We start from the raw sequence: 25,000 nt of genomic DNA, 5'->3' as shown, positions 1-25,000 counted from the left end.
ATGCTTCAGTGTTAGGACTCTTCCATGATGTGTTTCTAGACATGTATCAGTGTCAGAGTGGATGTTTTTTAGGACATATTGGCTCATTTTGGCGCAGTTGTGCGTCCGAGTCTTTCTTCCCAAAAACGCCTTGAAGCATTGTTTTTTTTGTTTGTTTTTTTTGGTGATTCTTAAGTGATCAGACTGCCTCGTGAGGGATATCAAATTCCCTCTCGTGGAGCTTATTTGTTGAGTGAGTGCCTCGTGTGTTTCTGATGGAGCCAAAAGTCCATGATGCGCCTTTTACGCACGACTTTTACGCGCAGTTTGATGAGTTACTGAACAAGCTGCTGTTTGTTAGAGTGTGTGAGGGAGAGAGAGAGAGAGAGAGAGAGAGAGAGAGAGAGAGAGAGAGAGAGATCAAGAAGAGGCAGGTAACTTATTATCTAATCCAAACAAGCAGCCAATCCGAGGCTGGAGCTGCGTGGGAAACAGGAACAGTCCTGTTCAGAGCTGCTGTTCCTCTCAGAGATCTGTATCAGCCGAGGAGTAAACGTCACAGGTTTGATTCCCACAACAGCTGAGCGAGCGAGCGAGCTGTCAAAATAATAAGAGTCATTGTTGAGTCAAACTGGAAAAGAGGTCAGAATAATCATGACTGTAAGCTTCAGTCAGTGAAGAGAAAAGGAGTTTGTGAGTCTTAAGAGAATCAATCATTCACCAAGTCATTTTGTAGCTTTAATGAGTTGTAAAGTCATTTTTTACCTTTTAGGTAGAAGCAATCTGTCTAAATGTGATATTGTTTCCATATACTGACAATCATTTTCATGAAAAAATCTTGAATGAAGTTGATTTTAATTTGAAAAAGGTTGAAATAAGAAGAAAAGAAGTCATTTTTCTGACTCAATGTGGGTCAGAAACGACTTGGAGACGTGGAGTTTTTGACGTTATGAAGAAGAAATAGTAAAGAAACCCTGGTAGGAGCTTCTCTAATGTCATTGTAGCTCTTTTTCTCTGCTTCACATGACCGTAAATAGAATATTTAGAGTTTGATCAGATGAAATAAGCAGTTTGGACACTTTGCTTCCTGGGAATGTGTGATGGGATGTTTGTTTCGTGCAGCAGCAAATCATGTGATTGCTTGCGATTGACAATCAGTGGACAAATGGATATGAAATCATTCAATGGCGATACAAATTTTAAGATGTTCTCGCCGTGGAAACGCCCGTCCGTGTGCTCGTGTCAGAGCCAACACGTCGTACACACGGGTGGCTTTGTGCTCGGCCGGCTCGCCTGACCTCTCCATTCATCACTCCTCATGGTCAGCTGTCAGCGGAGGGGAAGATGGAAGTAGTAAGTTGGGGCCCTGCGGGGCGGATTGGGTTTCCACTAAGTTGTGTGTGACACAGGCGGCGGGTATCGGTGTCACCGACTCCTCGAACAAGTGAAGATCCTCGGTCACTCTGGGCCGGGGGATGCCTTTACCCCGCCGCCTCTCAGGTTCACGCTCTATCCGTTATTGGGTCATTGTCTCGCTCGGCGTGTGTGGGGGTCAGTATTTTCCACTATGTGTGTGTGTGTGTGTGTGTGTGTGTGTGTGTGTGTGTGTGTGTGTGTGTGTGGGGGCACAAAGGAAGGAGGGTATCAGTGTTCAGCAGCTTCTCCTGATGAGGTCGTCAAGGTTGAAGCAGCTGAAGGCTTTTAAAAAAAAAAAAAAAATGTCCTCACACCTCGAGCTTTTAAATCAGTTCTCTAGACGTCTGGTAAAGTTTTAACTGGCTGTTAGATATCTGGTGTTTGACCCTCTGTCTGCACCGGCACCACTGCATTATAATATAGTAATAATAATAATAATAATTAACTTTATTAGTGCAGCACCGTTCGTAAAAGAAACGCATCACAAAGTGCTCTACAGTTAAGGAAGATGGACGTAGGATGAACGTAAAAACAACCTTCAGTGGAGGTGATTTAAGACTTATAGAATGTAAACTCTGAACGTTTGACATCTTGTGGACATTTAATATTCAGTATACTAGAAGCACAAAACACTCCAGGTCTCCATTACATCAAAATAATCAGTGTTCCCCATATATATAACCCCACTGCAGCTCTTATCTGTGTCTCAGAACGCACACCACAGCCTTCACGTCCAAATCCCAAACACTGATAACGATTATATGAATAAAGTTCAAATATATATATCACTACCAGTGTTTGCAGCATGCATGCATCACTAAATGCATAAAATCAAGTTAAAGTACAACAATGTAAAAGAACTGCAGCAGTGAAAATGAGATGGAAAATATGAGGCACTTGATAAAATACATAAAAACAAGTTCATTTGAGGTCATTTTTGAACACAAACTCTGAAAGTGTGACGTTTTGACATTCTTCATTAGCATTGAAGAACTCATGCTGCTGCTGTGGGCTGCAACTTGTGATCTCTTGCGGATTAATAACTGTGAAATAAATGTGTAGAATATTGAAAAAAGTAGTTCCCAGTTTATCTTAAAATGTCTTGTTTTACTCGACCAACAGTCTCAAAGCCAAAGATGTTCAATTAACAACGATATAAATGTCAGAAAAGGAGTTGGAACCGGAGAATGTTTGGCATTTTCTCTTGCCTTTTAATTCGTCACTTGAATCCACTTGTCAACATAGTGTAATTCAAACATTGCCGTGTGGGATTCCTCCTCTGAGAAAGGAGCAAATCTTCTACCTAGAGTGACGTTTCCTCCTCTGTTTGCACATCGATCAGAAGGATGTCTCACTCTCCTCATGTGGAACAAGACCAAACCTAGACCTCCTCCTGCCACAGACTCTGGTTTGCACCGTGGCATGCTGATTGCCTACAGACAGCGCTGACAGTCACTAACAGAGTGTGTGTGTGTGTGTGTGTGTGTGTGTGTGTGTGTGTGTGTGTGTGTGTGTGTGTGTGTGTGTGTGTGTGTGTGTGTGTGTGTGTGTGTGTGTGTGTAGCCTCTGGTGCTGCTCTAGTGGACTCCTTCGGTCGACCCCAGTAATCTGGGCCACTGGTCCTGACATGAATTAGCTGCAGAGGAAAAAAAAAAAAGAAAAAAATACAAAAATGAAGGTCATTGTTCTGCCCTCTGCTCCGCCGATCATTTCCTCTTCATGTTCAGCCCTCTGGCTCTTTGGGTCTTTAGTGACATCTTTTTATTTCTTATGGAAGGGATGAGGAGGAGGGGGGGGGGATTGACCGATGGAGCGAGGGATGATGGGGAGGAGAGAGAGGAAGAAGCCCCCTTCTTCAGAATAACGAAATCCTCCACCCGGCCTCCGTGTGAGGGTTCTGTCACGAGGGGAAGAGTATTTTTAGGATGCAGAAACTTCTTTTTTTTTTTGACAGGGAAAAACAAGCATTTACTTCTTCTCCTCTTTCTCCTCCTCCGCCCCCCCCTGTCTCACCCAAATCTTACCCAGTCTCTCCCTCTCTCCTTATGGGGTATTTTTAGAGCGGCTGTCCTCCCCTCACCCCTCTGGTGAGTAAATCAAGGATCAAGGGTGCGTACTCCTTCAGTTTCATGGCCCTTTTATTTTTATTTTTTTTTACTCCCAGATCTGCCAGCATTCCCCCCCCCCTCAGCCTGGCAGATCTGAAAGGACAGAGGTGGAACAGCTGTTGTATGGAGACCTCCTCCTCCTCCTCCTCCTCTTGGAATAAATGTTTTATTGAAACAACATTAGGAAAACAGGCTATGATTACGGCGTTGACGAAGCAAAAGATCGGCTCACCCGGAGGAGTATCAGTGAGCAATCACAAAGTGCAATGTTGGATGTCTCCGTCTCCGCCGGTTGGTTTCCGCGGTGACGTCACTGGCTCGTTTGGCTCATTTGCCGAGTGCGTCTTTGGCGTGCTCCTCCATCGGGAGCTCCTCTCGGTTTGATGACACTTTTAATGGTTGATTAGATTATTGGGGCTGCGTGTTAGGGTGAATGAAAAGATGTGACGTGGTACATTTGGTGTCCAGTGACGATGCTGCAAAAATGTAGAAAGACTAAAAAAAAAAAAAAATCCTATTTTTAAGGCCTACACATACCAAACAGTTGTGCAACGACAGAACCAGATGCTGCAACTAAGTAAAACCATGATATCCAGTTTAATAAGGACCGCTCAGCAGTCTATCCGCTCCTTCACATGAGCCTGATATCTGCACGTACATGGCAGATAGACCGATCTGCTTCAGACGACTCCTGTTTCTCGTAATAAGAGATAATATGTCATCACGTTAAGAGTTCAAAAGAAAGTCTGTTCTTTGTAAAGATATGATCTCTTATCCTACTCTAGGAGAGCTAACGTAGCCGGCTAACATCAGCTACCAGAGACTTTCTGACTTTTTTGTGCACGTTGCATACATGACTTTGGAACTCTGAAGCTTTTCGTCTCATGAATCGCAAAGTTTGACCTGAAACATGTTTCTCTCTGTAAAATAACAACCCCCCCCCTCTCTGCTCCGTGTGTCTTTATTAACCCTGAAGACCCACAGCAGGGCTCTGGTACGCGGTGTGTGTGTGTGTGTGTGTGTGTGTGTGTGTGTGTGTGTGTGTGTGTGTGTGTGTGTGTGTGTGTGTGGTGGATGAAAGCTCTCCGCTCAGTTAACTGTGGTCGGGTCGAGTCCGCCCGTCGTTCCCACGCTGTCGCTGGTTCCACGTCAGCTGACCTGGTTCTGAGGCGTATTCAATGTGTGATTAGCCGCTCGGTCGGTCCGAGCTGATCGATTGCTGGTGGTTTTGGTTTCGTGTGTGTGTGTGTGTGTGTGTGTGTGTGTGTGTGTGTGTGTATAGGGGCAGCTTTGTGTACTTGTGTAAGGACATTAAATATGTTCTCACTGTTACATTATGGGGAACAAGAAGCTCCACACAAGATAAACCACATGCCAGGTTGGTTCTTCAGGTTTAAACCTCCAGAGAATGAATGGGAGTCGACAAATTCTGATAGAAAGGTCCTTCTTGACCTTCTTGACCATCCTCAAAGGTCCACTTACTGGTTTCTTTCCTGGTCTTAACATAGAGAAGCCAACACAGAAGAGATGTCCAAAAGTGCTTTAGAATGACTTGCAACATCTACGATGTAGAAACCCATGAAAAAAACGAGTTACCTTGAGTTTGGATTGTTTGGTCAGATTGTATTGGAGGGGACTTGATCATTTATACAGCAGCTTTAAGCAACAATGTCTCAATATCCACAGACTTACTAATATCAGACTCAATTATGTCGTCCGTGACGTCACCCATCAGTTTCTGGACTGCCGTTTTGAAGCCTCAATTTCAGCATTTTGGCCGTCGCCATCTTGAGTTTTTGCAACCAGAAATGACACTAGATGGAGAAGCTGAGTGAAGCCGAACTCTGAATAAGACATCCTTAAGCCTGTCAGAGACCTGTCAATCAGTGTGTAGCCCCGCCCCTAAAGCATCCCCTGCTTTATGGTCTGTTTGACTCTAAATGGAGCATCATTTACTAAATGAACATCATGCTGTATTGAAGAAGACTTGAAACTAGAGATTGAGACCATAAACTCATGTTTACAATGTTTACTGAGGGAATAAATCAAGAGAGAAGTAGAGTCATTTTCTCATAGACTTCTATACAACCAGAGGAGTCGCCCCCTGGTGGACAGAAGAGAGAATGCAGCTTTAGGGCACTTGCGAGGTATAAATTCTTCAATGAACCAATCAGAATGCTTGATTTAAGCTACCCATTTTACAGCACGCTTAATATTATGACCTCTTAACCGCTAACGTAGCGTGAAGCATCAGTATCCCGCTCCTATGCTTTATCCTGATTTAGAACCGAAGGTTAAACTTGTTTAAGATGTCCCGATATACAGTTACAATGGACACCTGCCAGCCAATCAGCAATGAGTATTTTTTCCGTAGCCATGGTACCATATTGAATCAACGCCAAGCTCACCGTGTTCAGCATGTACAGATCAGTTTCATGCATGTGTGTTAATTTTCACATGAACTTGTTGTATGTGTTTGAACTTCAGCATGCGTGTCTCTGTGACCTTTATTACACCTGTTATTAATAACTGAGTCCACATTGTGATTTTGCGCCCGGCTTGTTTCTGCGGCATTTGTTTCTTAAGAATTTGTCGTAACTCTGCAGATGTCTTTGAACACCTGCGGAGATCCGATCTTCGACCTCCAGATACGGTTTCGCTGATCCCAGAGCAATTTGTCCTGTGTGCATTTACACCTATTTCACCTTGTCCACATCAGATATCCACTTACAGATTACAGGTAAATGTAAATGTTTTGTGTGTGTGTGTGTGTGTGCTTTTGTGTGTGTGTGTGTGTGTGTGTGTGTGTGTGTGTGTGTGTTTAGGCCAGCCAGAGGTTGTGAGCACTGAGGTGAGCAGCGGTGATTAAAGCATGAGACGCACACACGCAGCTTAATTTCCCACTTGACTCCCAGTAGTTGCTCACAGGGCTAATGGAGCTCAGCTGGACCTCACTGGGAGAGAGAGAGAGAGAGAGAGAGAGAGAGAGAGAGTTAGAGGAGCAGTGCAGGATGGGAAATAAAAACAGGGCAAACCCTCCACTGTTGATGGTCTTTATCTCCTAACATCTTCATGGGTCTCTTGTTTGTCTTGTCCATCTTCTCTCGCTGGGAGAAAAAACCCCGTAGCTACATATTTTTCGTGTTACAAATCATTTGGCTGCTGTGTTTACACTTTCGTTAGCTTGTTTTGCTAGCTTTGAGGGCGTGATCGCACCGACAGTTTGCTTTCTTTGGTCCGAAACAGAGCGGGAGAAGATTTTTGTGTTGTATTTTTTGTGAACCAAACTTCCATGGAGTCAGAAGCAGAGTTTTGGGTTCCCATCATGCACTAGAGCTGTGAGCCACAGCCGGATTCTTATGCTAGTTTCACAAGGTCATTTCTGCTCACCCTGTTGGCGATCTTTCTGTTTTTGGGGGATTTTTGTTTTGCAGTGTATTTTCAGCTAAGCATGACAGACCTCTGGTGTTAATCCCAGTGGAGAACTCATGAAGAAGCATCTAGAAATAAGCAAATTCCTCACGCAATTGTCATTCTTCTCACGGACAAATATACCAAATAAATGCTCCAGTGTTCAATGATCGCACTCTGACTCAACAGTTGGCCTTCCCAAAAATATGCCTAAGAGATCAAACATCGCTTAGGCATATAAGGGCTCCTACAGAGTTCTTCTTCTTCTTCTTCTTCTTCTTCTTCTTCTTCTTCTTCTTCTTCTTCTTCTTCTTCTTCTTCTTCTTCTTCTTCTTCTTCTTCTTCTTCTTCTTCTTCTTCTACTTCTTCTTCTTCATCTTCTTCTACTTCTTCTTCTTCTTCATCCTCTTCTTCTTCTTCTACTTCTTCTTCTTCTTCTTCTTCTTCTTCTTCTTCTTCTTCCTCTTCCTCCTCTTCTTCTTCTTCTTTCTTCTTCTTCATCTTCTTCTACTTCTTCTTCTTCTTCATCCTCTTCTTCTTCTTCTACTTCTTCTTCTTCTTCTTCTACTGTACGTTGCTGCAACGTGGATGTCTTGCAGCCTTTCCTAACAGTCCTTCTCCAGAGGGATGGGGTGAAGGTTCAGCAGGGTTTCTCAACACATCTGGGACCAACATCTCTGTCAGTGGCCTCAGTTACCCAACCACCCTCTTCATGGAGAAAGCCCTGCAACACTCTCACACACTTTTCTCTAATCCATAACATCTGTAAATGAGATCTAGGATCAATTAAAGTATAACTAAGGTTTATTACAATTTCAGTCCTATATGAACAGCTGGGATAACATTGTCTGAACTTACGGTTTGGATAATATCACAGTTTTGAGTCACGGTTATGTTGCACGTTTCAAACTCGTCTTTCTCCCTCCACCAGTTATATTTGCTGTCGGTTGCAGGAGGAACGTTTATTTGTCACATCGGCGCTCAGGTGGATCTGTGATGAAGGAGCCGGTCGGGGGTTTTCCCACACCGTGGATATCACTTTCCTGGCGGCGCTGTGGAAACGAGGGCCGCCTTTAACCTCTTTGTTATCGCACCTTTGAGCGGGAACAATGACTTTATACCTCGGCCTTTTGTGCCCAGATATTGAGTTATCAAGAGGGTGGAAACGGAGAGAGAGATGGAGATAGAAGGAGGGCAGCTGTGATGACAAAATGTCAGGAGCGTTTGCATAAGGCCTCTCTGGAGTGCAACATGCTGAATCTGGTGCCTGCTTCAGGTGGAGCTCTGAATTTATCGCTGCATCCAGATGTTAGTCGACGAGGATGTATATTAATGATCCGTCCTACAGAGTCCAATCCACCTGTAGATATTTCAGCGCTCTTCAGGAGCTAGAGCAGTCTAAGAGAATCCAGGGAAATGTAGAAACCTTTCAGGCATCACATGGAAGTTCTCCTGGTTTTGTAGTATCTGGCTCCACGTCTAAATACACATTTTTGCAAAAGCCCCCATGCTGCACACTTAAACACGTCCACAACCTTTTAATCATGAGGTGTCTCAGCCAGGTTCAGAAAACCTGCTTTCCTCAGTGGAACCACTGTGGTGATTTCACGCTCATTCCTCTCTCTCTCTCTCTCTCTCTCTCTCTCTCTGATCTTTCCTCTTCTTCACTGTGTTTACAGCCTGGTGCCAAATCAGGAGGTTTAGCCAAGCATTTTAAGTGGTCCAAGACACATTCCCAGTATTTTACAAGTTTTCATAGAACCACTCTTAGAAAGTCCTCATTTTGACAACTGTTTTATAAAGCCCTTACATTCCCAGAAGACACTTTTGTGAGGACTATTTTGCACCAATAAAGTCAGCTTTTTTGATATTTTTATTAATGCTCTTAATGAGCAATTTTGATGGTTCAGATTTTGCACACACCTCTGGGATCAGAGGCTATAAAGCCCGGATGCATGCTACTTATTGTGACTGTATGCACCTCAGAGGAGACACCACACCCATAAACAAGTCTGAGTCATAGAACAGGAGTTAGGAGATAAGCGATTGTGGTGGCGATACGAGGTTTAAAGTATCTAAAGGATGAGACATCTCTGCTGGTTGCAGGCCGTGTATGAACAGTGGTTGAGGGAGTGTTGGTTTGGTCGCTGCAGCCAGATTCCCAACGGCAGCATCTCATTACAGACAGGTTGACGGGGAGTACTCAGATTTTTATCTCCGTACGTGCTGTGACTTACTGAGATCTTTGTTTGAAGTCTTTGGCGATTTAATTTAATTTGATGAAGAACAAACAGAAAATTGTGGACACAAATCTAACGTGCAGCTGAAAACTCCCTTCATACGTCATCTGACTGTATATGTATCCAAGCATATCACTGAATCAGAGGAGTCACTAATGGATTTAAAGCGGTATTTTCTTTTCCCACTGCTCCCTTTAACACGTTTAACTTAAAAAATATTCCTCTCCGTCGCTGGAGGAGCCGGCGTAACCTGGAGCGACAGAAATAGCTTTTCACGCGTTTGGTGTGGGAAAAGTGAATTGGGTCACTTTTCCATTCTGCAGCTCGGTATAAAGACCTGATTAGATTAGCTTTGATTAGATTTGCCGTCTGAACGAGGCCTCCTGGTGTGTGTGGTGGTGGTGGGGGGGGGGGGCCTCCTTAGAGAGAGGAGGTGGTGGAGGTGGAGGGGCGCTGGGCTCGTTCTGTTAATAATGTGCTAAATTAACCATCCCAGCTCCTCTCTGCCGGGAGCCACATGTTTTATTCATGTCACTAGACTAACAGGTGTGACGTGACAGGTGTTACCGCCGCTTTTTTCTTTTTTTCTTCCTCTGATCACAACTCGAGAAAAGTTGTTAATTGGGTTCTTTCTCTCTCTCTCGCTCTCTCTTTTTTTTTTAACCATTAACAATTCCCTGCTGCAGTGAAATTTCAATTAAAGGAGCTTTCCTTTTTTATTTGAATCCACCTTAAGGGTTTAAAAGTCTGGTTTAAAGTGATGATATTTGGGATACAAAGCAGAAATGTGGTGTCTGGGTCAAGCAGTGTGTTTAATACTGGAGCAGGAAGTGGAACGGCTAGAACACCTTGTCATTTTCAGAATAAACTTAAGCCACAAATCCATGATCCGTGTCGTCCATAACTGGACTTTCAACAGTATTCACTCTGTCCGTAGTCCAACAACAAAGTAAGAAATAACAACAATTAACTTCAAATGCATTACGATGTTCATATACATACAGGGACATGCATTCTAAACATTAAGAGAAGTTGGCTGCTGTAAAGAGGAGCAGCTTGAGGTTCATTGCGGAGGGAAGAATTGAAGCGCCAAACTTGTGATTAAAATACAACCTGCTCAAAACACTAAACCACAGCCTGAAACATAAATAAAACAGACAAAGACAGTATTTTAGAAAGAACATTTAACCACGTAGCTCACTGGGAGAAGCACCAATATCCAAGAAAATGACAAAATCTACACATGGACAATTGAAACACTCCAAATATGTATCTTTAAAGAACCAAATGAGAAATATATTTCACGTGTTGAAAAGTAAATTAATGGAAATGAATAAATTTCTTGCATTTTAATGTCTATCATTTAATATCGAGACAAAAATAAAATCTAAAAAACTCTCCCTGTATATTAGTGGCTTATGCATCGTGTCCAGTAGTTCTCCAAATCATGGTGAAGAGGTTTGTTTGCCTCTTTGTGAACACCACACCCAACCCAATGGTACTATTACCACCAAGGAGAAAAAACACACACTGCAAACGCTCCAAAGTCAAATATAAAGAGGATGAATCTAGACTAAATGAAGAAGAAGAAGAAGTGCAGCAGCAGAAGATTCAATCTTATCAGCATGTATAGAACCAGCCCTCATAAAGCGGCTCCAGTCTGAGCGCTGAATCCTCAGCAGAGCTGTTCGCCGCCGGCGGCTGTTGGAGCCGTAATTTATTCATTGAACAGGTGAAGGCGGCTTCTCCTCGCCTAATGAAAACTCAAATCCCTCTGACTTCTGTAAATTGGTTAGGAGGTGTCAAGTGTCTCCATCACACTAAACCCCCCCATCTAACCCAACCCCACCCAACCCCACCCACCCCCATATCACACAGTCGACTCCTAAAGTCGTCCCACTGCAGAGAGCAGAGACGTGACACTTTGATCCTGCAGCTCCTGTCCTTCAAGGACACACACACACACACTGCACACTTTAGTTCAGTCGCACACACACACACACACACACACACACACACACACACACACACACACACACACACACACACACACACACACACTGCTCTGAGGCCGTGGGACAGCCCCATCTGTCTGGGAGCCAGCGGCTGTGACATTTAAAATTGATTACAAAGGGAAAGATTGATTATGATAATGTCCACTTATTTTCACTCGTTACAGAGTTATGTGCCGCTCGCCGGGCTCATAAATCACGGCTGTGTCATCTGGAGCCGATGTCGTCCTCGGGGCTGAGGTCTTGTGTATTTTTGGGGGGGGTTTATTAGGGATTGTAACTAAATCTGAAGTCGTCATTGTTTCCCTTTAAGAAATGCACTGTAGCAAAAACGGATTACAGCTTGGTTACGTTCATAGACTGAATATGAGAAGTGGACTTTGTCATCGTTACGTCACCCATTGGTTTGTGGACTGACGTTTTGAAGCTTCGAGTTCGGCGTTTTGTCTGCCGCCATTTTGTTTTTTTGCAACCAGTGAGACCATATTTGGACTGAGGAGGAGTGACGTAGAGACGGCGTATACGTCTCTGGTGTCGACCTGTCAATCAGTGTGTAGCCCCGCCCTAAAGCATCCCCTGCTTTATGGTCTGTTTGACTCTAAATGGAGCATCATTTACTAAATGAACATCATGCTGTATTGAAGAAGACTTGAAACTAGAGATTGAGACCATAAACTCATGTTTACAATGTTTACTGAGGGAATAAATCAAGAGAGAAGTAGAGTCATTTTCTCATAGACTTCTATACAACCAGAGGAGTCGCCCCCTGATGGACAGGAGAGAGAATGCAGCTTTAAGACACTTCAGCATTGGCTCCATTTTTAAGAACCGGAGGTTGCCATCTGGATACGCAGTTTTGACCTGAAGGACCGAGCATCTTGCAGTTCCTTGAAGATGTCTGGTTGTTTTGGAATCGGCCCTTAGTAACAGAAGTCCCTGAATCTTGTCGTCTTCTTATAAATGACTCATCTTCTTCTTCTTCTTCTTCACCCTCGGATGTTTGCTTTCTTCCGGTTTCGCGCCGGCCGAATGAAAGAAACATCACCAACACACTCAACAATGATCCACTCTGTTCACACATGGGCTCAGTGGGACATTACACAGACTTTGAACCACTTAGCCGAGAGGGTGAAGTCTGTTTAATGTCCCAATGATTCGGACATTTGTGTTCTCACACACGGCTCCTCATGTGTGAACGGGCCTTGAGTTTGAGTTTCTGTTGCACATCTGAACCCAGACTGAGCTGTCTGCTAGTGAGGACTGTACATTCTCCATTCATAAGATAAGATACATTTGATTTTCTGATATTTTTTTTAAGTATAGTATCATATTTTTGCAAAATAGCATCCCATAATATATCGTTGCATCCTCACTTCTGTATGTTTTCGTTTTATGAAATATTTTCATCATGTAGAATGCAGAAATGTCAGCCAACTAAACATTGTTGTGATACAGGAGCTTAATGTTCCTAAGATTGATTTTAGTGATATGCTGATTTGATATGTCGAAACGTCATCTTGAGATAATCATCATTGGCACTCACAAGGCCGATTAGCAAACAAGTCTGCAAGCAGTCTTCTTCTCAGTGTGCAGATCTACTTACGCAACAAGAGACAATGCAGAAAGAAAAGTGTTAAATGAATATTTTAGCTTCAACATTTTGTTAAATATTTAAAATTTGTGTTTTTAATCAGATGCAAAATTAAAACACGATATCTGCATTGTATATCGGCCACCCTGCTCTCTAAATATCGACCGCCAGTCTAGTGCTTTATACTGAAAAACGGAGACAAACTGCACTGTAACCGGTTAGTAAATGGTGATGTCTGCTTCGACACATTTGGCGGACGAATCCGGATCGACAGCACTGTTAGCTTAACTGGATTTAGCATTAGCTCCTGAGGAGGACTGAGATGAAGCTCCAGCACAGAGTTTTTGGAGATCAGAGACGAAACATTATATTCCTCATTGGTTAAGGAGACACACAGTGTTCCTCAGACTGTGTCAGGATCAGATCATCAGTTCATGTTGTGGAAAATGGTCGCTTCCCATTCATTTATTTATGAAAGCAGCTGTGCAATGCATGCTGGTAACACCCGATTTGCTGCTCCTCATTAGCACAAACTTGAGGTCTAGGTTGGTTTATGCATGTAAGCGGCGTCCATCGCTACATGCCGCATCTGGAAAAACTTTTAGACAAACCAATGTTGATCTAAAACAAAACAGATTCAGCATCTGCATGGCTTATTTCTCGTCTAAAATGTTTCAACTATTTTTTAAATATACATTCGGAGAACAAAGGTTGCCAAAGTAGCCACCATGTTGGTATCTCAGCTCTCTCAGAGGTTAAAGGACGATGAAACAAGCTGCTGTGAAAACGTTTAGATCTCTAGAAGTCACCTGACCTCACGTAGACACCTGTCTGAAACATCTACTGGATAAACATCATCTAAACTCAAAATCCTGATGGACATTTTCTCCTATTTTCTGACATTTTTTAGATGAAACAATGGTGTAAAGTTAAAACAATCATTAGTTGCGGCTCTAATGATCATAAAACTTTCCATTGTGAGGTTGATGCGTGTAGATGATCTCAATTACCATTTATTTTCTTAAAGTTTTCTGGTGATTAGAATGTGGTTATTCTCACCTAATTAAAGCAATTAAATGCTGCCTAAACAGCTCCAAACCTGCATGTTGTGAAACACCTTAAAGCAACAACCAACTTGTAACAACATGGTTTCATATCTGACTCGTGGTTTTTCCCATCTCTCTTAACGGGGACCTACCCTAAAATCCAGGCACCATAAAGTGAACTTTAACGTGCCGTAAAGCACTTTACCTTTTCATGTTTTCTGTCTTCTCTCTGTCTCTAATCTCTCCACTTTGTAGCCTCCCCTGTAATCTTCCCTGCAGCCCTCGGTTCCTCTGAGTCAGACTTGGGTCATGGGAACTCACAGCTGCTCGTCCGGCCCCATGCCGTTGACTTGACGGCGAGCTCCGTTTTGGTTTGTTTGCTGATGCCCGTGAAAAAAAAAGAGGAAAAAAATAGCCCCGCACCTGAAACAATCCAGAGTTAGAGGAGTTTGTTGCTGTGGGATGGAGGAGTCCTTCTCCTCGGGAAAGTAGGAAAGTAGGGCATAGTGTGCAGGCATGCTGCGCTCTCACACACAATATCCTCAGAAAACCACATCACAGCTTAAATAGTGTTAAATAATTCATGTAAAGTTGGCATTTTTTAACACAATACTCGGATATTTTTAAAAATACCTGCTCTAAACTCGAATGTGAGAATGAGTTTTGTATATTAACCTCATCTGGTGAACTTTAAACTAACTTTGGCTCAATGCTTGAGCATTACAAAGTTGGCATTATACCTTTAAACAAACCACAGATATGTTTCATATTAACTTCGTATCATGCTTGCAGAAACGGACATTAACACGTGGATAAAGCTAGGCAGCAAAACTCCCTGGTTAAGGTTAGAAAAAAAGATCAAGGTTTGTGTTTCAATAATCATGTAACAAAGTAACATCGGATAAAAATAACCACCTCCATCATTGAACTTTCTTACAAAGCTTTATGTAACAAGCGTAAAGTCAATGTTGACTTTTGGTTTCAGACACAAACATCGGTCTCCTGGGAGAAAGTCCTGTGTTTGTTTGACCCGTCCATCATCATTAGTGGGCTTTCTTGCTTGTTATACTCATAACTTTATATAAAAGCAGCTTGTTGTTGTACGACGTCACTGGCTTTACTTTCATACATGACAAAAAGGTTTGTTCTATGAGCAGTAATGGAATCATTTTTCTACAGTAGCCCAGAATGGACAAACCAAACAGCGTTCAATGCTACCAAATCCTACACACGGTCCCTTTAATTTCACAAACATCTTTTGATAAAATTAATAAAACGCTTTCTTCTGACATTAACTGAGAGTTTTTATTTGCAAGAAACCCTAAACGCTTGTGATTCCTTCATCCCAAGTGTCTCCTCTGCCTCTTGAATTAAAAGGCACACTGAGTCGGACAAGGCAGGACAAAAAAAGAAGAGAATTTCCGCCTATTGGAAATCAATGCATTACCTCACAAAGTGCCCTTGAGCAAGTCATCAAATCCCTGCTAGTTAGAGGGGCGCTGACCTCCCTGTGGAGCCGAGGAAAAGACTAACGTACGCCCTCTGGGATCAATAAAACGGTGATCCAGAGAACGAATCACGGCCTCATCCAGAAGTGACAAAGAGATAAAACTAGATTTCATTTTTTTAACTCTGAAACCAGGTTTTTCATCTGCCTGGAACAGTGGCTGTACTGGTTAACCAGCCTCGGGCAGAGGGTGAGCTAATCAGTGACAGCAGCGTGGGAACGGGACTCACTTTCCCAGCGTTATTCACCTTTTATGCATAATATGTGTGTGTGTGTGTGTGTGTGTGTGTGTGTGTGTGTGTGTGTGTGTGTGTGTGTGTGTGTGTGTGTGTGTGTGTGTGTGTGTGTGTGTGTGTGTGTGAATGTTCTCACGTCTGTTTATGAGTGACGGCAGCTCATATCCGCGTTTCTGTGTAAACTCCACACCGTGTGCACAAGTCTGCGTCTTAAAGTTGGCATACCTAAGTTTCTGTAGTGGCGTGCCCTGTGATAACCTCTGCCCCCCCCCCTCTCTGTGTTTCAGCGAGCCTACACGGTGATAGTGGAGGCCTGGGACAGAGACAACGGCACACACAGTAAGGATCAACAACACTGTTTTTTTTTCTTATTTAACTATATTAAATGTGATTATGCTCAGTGTTTGTGTGTTTTTTTGGCCTGTCTGGCAGGTCACCATGCTTTTTGACCTCCAAATAGGCTGCTTGTAATCACATCTTCACTCCACATCTGATTGTTCACTCTGCAAGAGACGATGTGACTCTTGACTGTTGTGAGCGCTCTGATTTTTTTCCCCATGATAATGTCACATATAGACGGCCTCCCTTGTTCTACTTAGTGTCATTGTTGACTCTAATTTCATGTACGCCTATGCATACAATATTTAAAATCCATCCAACAACTGTAACTTTAGTTCAAACCATTTTCTCACTCAAACAAGGCAGTTAAAGTTTAAAGGAAATATACAACGAAAAAAAATATCTTTAGATGAATTTGGGGCAAAGTTACGTTGCCAAAGGTGCACCTCTGAGGAAATGACTTTTTAACATTAATGAAAAAACACTTATAATCCCGTACTAACAGAAACACTCTCTTCGTGTTGATCACATATCTTTGGTGAGGACAAACATTGAACAGTTGGTGCTGTCGTCTTGACAAAGAGCTCCGTGATGCTTTCACTCTCCAAAGTGTTCGTGCATAACAGTTTCCAATTTGCAGCGTTTGGAGCACCACATTGTTGGGTCTCTGTATAAAATTCCTACACACTTTACAGGAATGAGGGTGAGTTTTTTTTTTATCTGCAGCTTGTTCTATGGAGGAATGAACGCTTTGACCGAGGGCACCCAGGTCTTTGTTGGTTATGCAGATGGACGTATATTTGTACTTGATGACGTGTGGATGCATTAGCGATGCCTAACTAGCCAAAGCTAAGTAGGTTGGTGGGTTTGTTGCAACATGCAGACACCTTTACAGCCGCAAGCAGAATAAAAAAACAATGGAAAGAAAGCCAACCAGCCAACCTGACTCATGATATGAAACACCTGCAAGACGTTGAGTGAAATGAAAGGAATGGTAGGTGTGTGCCATGTTTTGGGATTAATGCTCTGTGCGAGCGTGTGAATTTCACACTCGACATCTTAGAAGATGAACAGCCGTCCACAATAAACCACCTGCGAGCTAAACCTCGGGCCTCCCCCACGGAGAGACCTGATTTATGATTGACAGGTGGCTTATTTGCTCCAGCATTGTTTCTCACCCTCTTCAGGGTCGCCTGTTTTCGTCTCCGCTCTATATTAAGCCTGTGAGAGCATTGCATCGTTAAGCCATTAATTACAGACCCCCCCCCCTTCCTCTTTCCTCTGATATCTGTCTCCTAATTAGCGACCCCGACAGCTGTCCGGCTACCGCACGCCACTTCATTAACCCCAAACAGAGAGAGCGGCTGGCATCCAGAATGCCGTGCCTCGGCCTGGACTGCAGCTCCGGCGGTGGGACGTTTTGCGTGCTCGAACCACCGGTAGATGTAGCGGTGGGATGTTTTATTAATCCTAAAGGGGGGGGCGTTTGGAGGTGTGCAACGAGGCGCTGACGTCTCGACCCGCCGTGTCCCATCTTGTAGACTTGGACCGAGTATTTTCCCATTGCGTGATCCGCAACCTTCATTCCTGAATCTGTCAGTGAGTCTGTCACAGGCCAAGCTTCCCGTCAAAGCGGAGCATTACCTGCATGCTTCTCTGGAAGTCACACTAGACAAGCTAAAAATATGAACATGATTTTCTAATGAGCTAAATCCCTCCATGGATGTTTGTCTGTGACAGTCAGGAGATCCATTTCAGCAGCTTAATGTTGTTATTTACCTCTGAGTATCTACTTTCTCTACGTTCGTGCCTCAGTTTGGGATTTCCTACGATTTGGACCAACGTCAGAGAGCAAGTATGAACCCGTTGCATCCAGCATTAGTGAAACTGGCATAATTAGAGAGAGTGAGAGTTGGCGTCTGTTATTTGGGCCAGGTATGCACTGGAATAAGAATCTAGTGATGTCCCTATCAGGTTTTGTTTTGCCCTAAAGTCCGTTCCCTGTCCTCTGGTCGTCTGCCAACACAAGTCACATTTCATTTGACATGTACCCACGGTACATTAAAGTAAAGTGAAGCCAAAAAAACACAGAACACACAGCCGGTATTTGTAGTATTTTGTACAGGATTGGGAGAGGCATCTGCTGCAGAGTGATTAGTCTATTGATCGCATAGTCAATTGGCAGAAAATCGTTTTGATAACAGTACGCCAAAATTAATTGTTCAAATCATTAGTTAAGAAAGAATGCTAATGTCATGGTTCCACCTTCTCCAATGTGAGGATTTGCAGCTTTTCTAATTCAGGTTTTCAATATTACATATCTGAAATGTCAGAAAATAGTCAGCGTAGCTCATCTCAAGTTCCTAAAGCCCTAATTTACATATTCTATTTACTGGTTTTATGTGACAAAATTAGTTGAAAACCTAAAGATATTCAAGTTACACTCATAGTTTAAGGAAAAATGCTCAAATATCTACATTTTAGAAGCTGGAACCAGAAACAGTTTTGCATTTCTGCTTTAAAAATGACTCAAACATTCACTCAGTTATCTGAATTGTTGCTGAAGGTTTTTTTGTTGAAGTAATAGATAGTAAAAAATAATATTTTGTCTTAGGTGCGCCTCAGAAGTGATGCTAAAACTGTCTGCCAGCGTAAAGATAATTACATGAAACTACTGGTTTCTGTTTTGTCTTGGTAACGGAGTGGATTACATTAAAAAACAAGAAAATGATGTCGCCATGACAAAGATCATAATAATAACAAGGGGATTACAGAGAGGCTGGAGGTGAGTGTTTCGGTGTGTGAACAGGTCTGGTCCTCAGGAAGAAGAAGAAGAAGTCTTTGTGGAGGCTGTTTGTGCTTCAGGAAGCCTCCGCCTGTTTGAAAACCAAACAGAAAGGGCCGGAGCTAAAAGGACGGAGCTGATGTTGACTCTGTGTGTCGCTGGATTGTCGGCTGGCGTGGAGCCTTACTGGTAGAGATATTTACAGACACTGGGTTTGTGTCAGATATTGTGCTTATAGTATCTGTACTCGAGAATCTCCTGCATCAGAAACAAGGGGTTAAAGTAGAAGTCTTATACCGTATATCTTCTTCTGCTCATTTAAAAAAACACGTCACTAAGCCTCTCTGTTGTTCCTGAACAAACACGCTGTAGTTTGCTCTGACTTAATCCAACAAACACCATCCTTCTGCCACAAATACTCAAAAGAGCACCAAATGTGGATTCATCCGCCGCTGAAAACAGTCCCCAACAAATGCTCTATTTCCTAATGTTTGAGTTACGTTGGCTAAAAACTACAGTGCCCAGCTGTTTGAGGACATTATAAAGTCTTTTTTTTAAATGAAACAATATGTTTGTGGGCTATTTGTAAAGATTGGCAAGTTAGCATTAGCATTAAACTGCAAACCACGGATGTGTTGAATGTTGACGTTTTTTGCGTTCGTACATCGAGTTAGCGTTATTGAAAGTTACGTGGTACAATAAGGAGGATAACAAGCGGGAAAGTCCATTAAAGTAGTGGATTGGTCAAACAAACTCAGGACTTTCACACAGGAGACCGTTTTTCGTGTCTCGTGAGAAACCAAAAGTCATAATTTGCTTAATACAATTTCGTTACAATTGTTACACAATGTGCATTACCGTAAACGTGATATGAAACATATTTATGAAATGTTGTCATTCAACGTATCTATGTTTCCAAAAATGTACACACCAAGATTTCTTTGGCAGCCGGGCTGAGATTTATGTCCTCAGTTGGACATATTAAGTGACTTGTTGACAATCACAAATAATAAATAAAAGTATTTCCAGCTTTTATCCTTTAACACTGATGCACTGACAATTTGGTGCAGTATATTTTGTTAAATTACTACAAATATCATGTCGGCTAAGATACCACATATCTGGTATTGTATTCTCAGGACAACTGCACATAAACTGCCTCAGGTCACATACTGATTTATGTCTCCTATTTAACATCTTAATCTGTATGGAAAAGTAAAGCGGTACCCTGCTCTTATAATGATTAAGTATGCTATGAAAATTATAATAATTTGCATCTTCCCTGAAGTGTCAGTGTGTGCCAAGCTGAATGCAGCAATAAAAGGATTCATTAAAAAGATTGGGCAATAACAGGACAGCGTTTTGAATGCAGATTAAGTGCCCTGTGTTGGTCATTTCAGCCTCTTTTATCTATTCCTTTAAATGTTTAGTCATAAAATATGATTGTCGCCTTAAGAAAAAAGGAGAGCGACCGGCTGTGAAAGTGTTGGAGCAGATCTGAACCACCTGGAGGAAGACGCTTCCCAAAATACAAAATAACAACCAGGTTATCATCACTCAATCACCGTGGATGTGAGCGTGATGTTTCTCATTCCAGCTGTGCTTTGGCAATTATTTTATCCAAAGAGATAAAGATTGAGTAATGATTATTGGATTTACTGAAAAAAAAAACCAGCAGGTAGATTAATTAAAAAAAGTTGTTTGCTGGGAATTCAAACTCAATCTTTTTATTTGGTACAGAGGAAAATGTTTCAATAGCCCTGTGCATTGAAAACTAGCAAGTACTGTAAGCTGATTTACATAATTCACAAGTTCTTGTACAGCTGCTTGTGTTCTAACAACATTATACAACTTTGTTTCATTAGTTAAATATAAACGGAGGTTTTGTACCACGATCAGCCACAAATCCTGTCCTTTTTGTCCAACATCGTTCCAAATTAGAGAGTGAATAAGCAACAGATATGCAAAATTTTTATATAATGAATAAAATCAACAGGGATTCGGAGAGTTACATACAAGTATTACTCACCTATCAAAGCCACCCGACTCCATTGACAGAAACAGTAATTTTAATGCGCTAATAATTGCAAAACACACTTTTTGAACACGACAGAATCAAAATAAAACTAATTAAAAAACGTCTTTGTTAATCTTTCCGCTTTCCCAACAAAAGAGTTTGAAATACAGACTAAATAAGTTACATTTTCACCGTTTACTCCTTCTGTTTTTTGGCACGTTTGGGATGTTGAACGTGACACAACTGATAAAAACAGAAAGGCTTACTACGCTCAACGGGAACAAAGTTTTTCCCTCAATATACGTGCAGATTTTAATGGGAAAAGTGTTCATGTGAGCACTTGTATGTCTGACAGTGAGCCACAAATATTCAAATGGTGACCTTTTGGAGATCGAACACATCCATGTGGTCCAGATGTGAACGAGAAGGAAAACCATTACATTACATTACAGTCATTTAGCAGACGCTTTTATCCAAAGCGACTTACAGTCAGTAGTATGTTACATATCATTCACCCATTCACACACTGATGACAGGCTACCATCAAGGTGCCACCATCAGACTCTAACTAACATTCATCATCCAGTCCACACCGATGGCAAGCCTTCAGGAGCAACTTGGGGTTAAGTGTCTTGCCCAAGGACACATCGACTGCCGAAGCCGGGTATTGAACCACCGACCCTCTGATTGGAGAACTACCTTGCTCTCCACTACGCCATCAGATTATGTTTAGCTCAAAGGTCACCACTGTTACAAGAGACAAGCAGTAAAGAGGTCAACGGTCAAAACAAAAACGCTTCAGTCCTCTAACAAAAAAACACTCCAGTTACAGCTTGTATGCATGGAACCAAAAAAGTGTCTTTGTTTTCTCTTCACACGGACATTTGTGTTGCTCTCGACACGATCAGCTGCTCGGATCTGAAGCCCCTCGTTGTTTATGTAAGCCGGTTTTTAAATGGCCCACTCTGCTGCTCTCCCTGGTAACAACGGCCTCTCCTCCGGGACGCAGGGAGCTCATGATTGGTCTATATTTTTACATCTAATTGCTGGAGATGAGCAGCAGTGAGTGAGTGTTTCAGGTGGTGGGTGTGGGTTTGGTGGATCTGTGGCAGTGTGTGAGCTCGCAGTAAAAATCAGGACAGCGTTGAAATGGATTATTTTATTCTACAGTCAACTCTCAGCAGCTATAATGATGATTTAAGAATATATAAAGGGAAATTAAAAATGTTTTAAAATGTATCCTAACTCAGAGGAACTTAAAAAAAAGCAGTAGTTCAGAATTTCAAAAGCTGCACTTGATGCTTCTATATTAAATAAACAACTTAGTTAGTTAGTTAGTGTTTTTATTCAGTCATCCCACACAATACAATGTATACGGCCTATATATAATATAGTATACAATATAACTGAAAAGGCATAGGCAGAAGCATGAAGCTTATATATGCCTATCCTACTTCCCCATCAATAAAGCCACCCTCAAGAAAACAAAATATATTAAAAAAAGAAAAGAAAAAATATATTTCATTCAGACTTGTAACCCTCAAAAATAGTTTTAAAAATAGTCCTTTTGAAAACCCCAAAACATTTACACATTCTTACGTTTATATTCAAATTGTTCCATACTTTACTTTACAACAGTTGTTTACCTTAGGTCATTACAAACTCAAACATCAACGATAAATGAGATAAAATATCGTCTTCATCATGAGGAGAAATGTCTCTGGTTGAACCTGGTGGTCGTCCGCTGCAGTGCTCTGGTGTTATTATGGCTGATTTAAACCATAAACTACATCAACAGCAGTGAGGATGAGCTCTGTCTCTGTCCAGGCTGCACAGCAGCAAAGCATGCTGGGTCACGCTTTCTTCTGTTCCTTGACAACAAGATAAAGGGTCCTTTCCTATGTCGCCCTTCCTCGTCTGTTCCACGTCTCTTATTATTTCCGGCCCGGCTCCGATGGAGTCGGCGCTGGATATCCTGAGAGAGGGGGAGGAGTGAAGGGGGTGGGGGGAGGGCAGAAAATAATTTCACCAAGCAGGAAAACTGTAAAAAAAAAAAAAAAAATAAATCGTTTTGTGGTTATCAAGCCCTCGCAGACCTCGCTCTCCTCCACCCGCTGTTTGTGCTCGCTTCACTTTCCCATTCGTTCCCCCCGTTATTTTTTATTCTTCTACATTCTTGGTGGAACAGAGGTCACACCTTCCCTCTGATGTGCGCTAACAACAGGCATTCTTCTTGAAGCCTCACAGTCCGTCTTATCTCCATAAACTCCGGCTTGTTGGGTCAAACCCTCAGAACCGGAATCAGCCCTGCTCCTTGGAATGTCATTCAGAAATTCTTGTTGTTTAAGGCCGACCCGAACATTTGACCCGTTGAGTGTTTCTTTTTCGTTCTGTAATGCTGACTGTTTTAAAGTGGCCCTATTATGTTTTTCCACTTTTCCCCTCTTCTTTAGTGTGTTATATATATTTCTGTACATGTAAAAGGTCCGTAGGGTGTAAAACTTGAAATCCACACCTAAAAGGAGTTACCCTCCCCCTCTGAAGCTCCTGAAACGGCTCCATTGAATTCTCTCCTTCACTTCCGTAACTTTATGAGGTCACAATGTAACTTTTGAGGTCACAATGTAACTTTATGAGGTCATAATGTAACTTTATGAGGTCACCATGTAACTTTATGAGGTCACAATGTAACTTTATGAGGTCATAATGTTACGGAAGTGACGTACTTCCGGCTAGTGTGGCCCTCAAACAACAAAAGAGAGGGACGAGGAACAGTTTTTTGAAATATGAAACATTGACCAATCACAACAGAGCGGGATAGCTGACCAATCAGAGCAGACTTTGCTTTCTGGAGGGAGGAGCTACAACGGAGCGTTTCAGAGAGAGGGTGAGAAGAGGTGCTGCAGGACAGAATGAGGAGAAAAACAAGGAGGATTATGAGCATTAATGCATGTAAACATGTAACTGGAGATAAAAATATGCACCCGGAAAATATCATAATAGGGCCTGTTTAATAAACCCCTCTGATTAAACGCTGATCTGTTTTGTCTTCTGTCCAGATGAGGAGCTGCTGATTGAGCGCAGCATCTACAAAGGGATGATCAACCCGGGCGACGAGAAGCAGACGGTGGAGTATAAGAGCCTGGTCGCCAGGCTGGAGTACACCATCCGGGTACGCTGTGACGAAAACTACTACGGCGTGAAGTGCAACAAGGTCTGCCGTCCACGAGACGACTACTTCGGCCACTACGTGTGCGACCAGCTGGGGAACCGAGGCTGCATGGAGGGCTGGACGGGGCCCGACTGCAAAACAGGTACATGGAGGATGTGTAGCAGCAACACGGTGTTAACGATGATTTATACTGAATTATTACAGATTTCATAAATCTTACAAATCGATTTCCAACAGCCCAAATAAATGAATAGAGTGTTAAAAGAAATACAAAGGTTTAAAAGGTAAGAAAGTTGATACAATTTTCCAAAACTATATTTATTTTTATCTTCTACTTTCCTTTTAAAAAGCTTTTAAAAGGAAAGATTTGATTCAAAATACCTTATTAAATTAATTATCATATTCTACAGACTCAAGAAAACAGCATTATTTGGTACAGATGCCCACACAAACTACAAATTAAACATTATAATATTTGAAAATAATACCACCACATCAGTCAAAATAATCCCAATTTGATTTTTTAACCCAAAATCGTCAATAATTAGGTGAAATGGTGCAGAGAAAACAAAATGAAACACTAATTGTGTAACTGTTTTTTTCTATAATTGGGAAAGCAATAAATGGTAAACTATTGGAATAATAGTATCTAATAATATCCATATCCCTCTCAGATATTTTATTTCTTACTTATCATATCAAAATTGAACTAAAAGCTTTCTCCATTTTGAACCGCTCTTTTACGGAAAGTGTTTTGAAGTTCATCGAAGTTCACGGCGCTTTGCAAGAATCCAAAGAATGTTAGGAAACTCTCAATCGCTGCCTTTAGACACCTTTAGGTTCACAGACAATGACTTCGCCATCCATTGTTGCCGTGGCAGCGACTCTCTGCCCCTTCACAAACAGGAAAAGACAGGAAATGAGATTTTAAACGATTCCACCATCTGCAAAAAGAAAAACAAGCTGCAAGATATGATCTGATGTTTAGAGATGAAACTAACAAACCTTTCTCTCTCTCTCTCTCTCTCTCTCTCTCTCTATCTCCTACATGAAAGCCATCTGCAAACAGGGGTGCAGCCTGGAGCATGGAAGGTGCAGCGTACCGGGGGAATGCCAGTGAGTCCCCCCACCCCCCACCCCC

At 42.2% G+C, this 25,000-nt stretch overlaps 1 protein-coding gene across 1 annotated transcript in view; it reads left to right on the top strand.

The window, feature by feature from the left end:
- LOC129103408 (protein jagged-2-like) overlaps window positions 1-25,000 on the top strand; it is a 52,973-nt gene that overhangs the window by 1,723 nt on the left and 26,250 nt on the right. The window contains exons 3-5 of the mRNA XM_054613870.1: window positions 15,834-15,885; window positions 23,747-24,001; window positions 24,915-24,975. Of these exons, the coding sequence (XP_054469845.1) occupies window positions 15,834-15,885; window positions 23,747-24,001; window positions 24,915-24,975 (368 nt within the window). The remainder of the gene's footprint in view (window positions 1-15,833; window positions 15,886-23,746; window positions 24,002-24,914; window positions 24,976-25,000) is intronic.

Source organism: Anoplopoma fimbria, chromosome 15, assembly GCF_027596085.1.
Source record: "Anoplopoma fimbria isolate UVic2021 breed Golden Eagle Sablefish chromosome 15, Afim_UVic_2022, whole genome shotgun sequence".
Classification (NCBI taxonomy): Eukaryota; Metazoa; Chordata; class Actinopteri; order Perciformes; family Anoplopomatidae; genus Anoplopoma; species Anoplopoma fimbria.
Note: the sequence above shows the minus strand (reverse complement) of the source record. Positions and strands in the feature narration are given on the sequence as shown.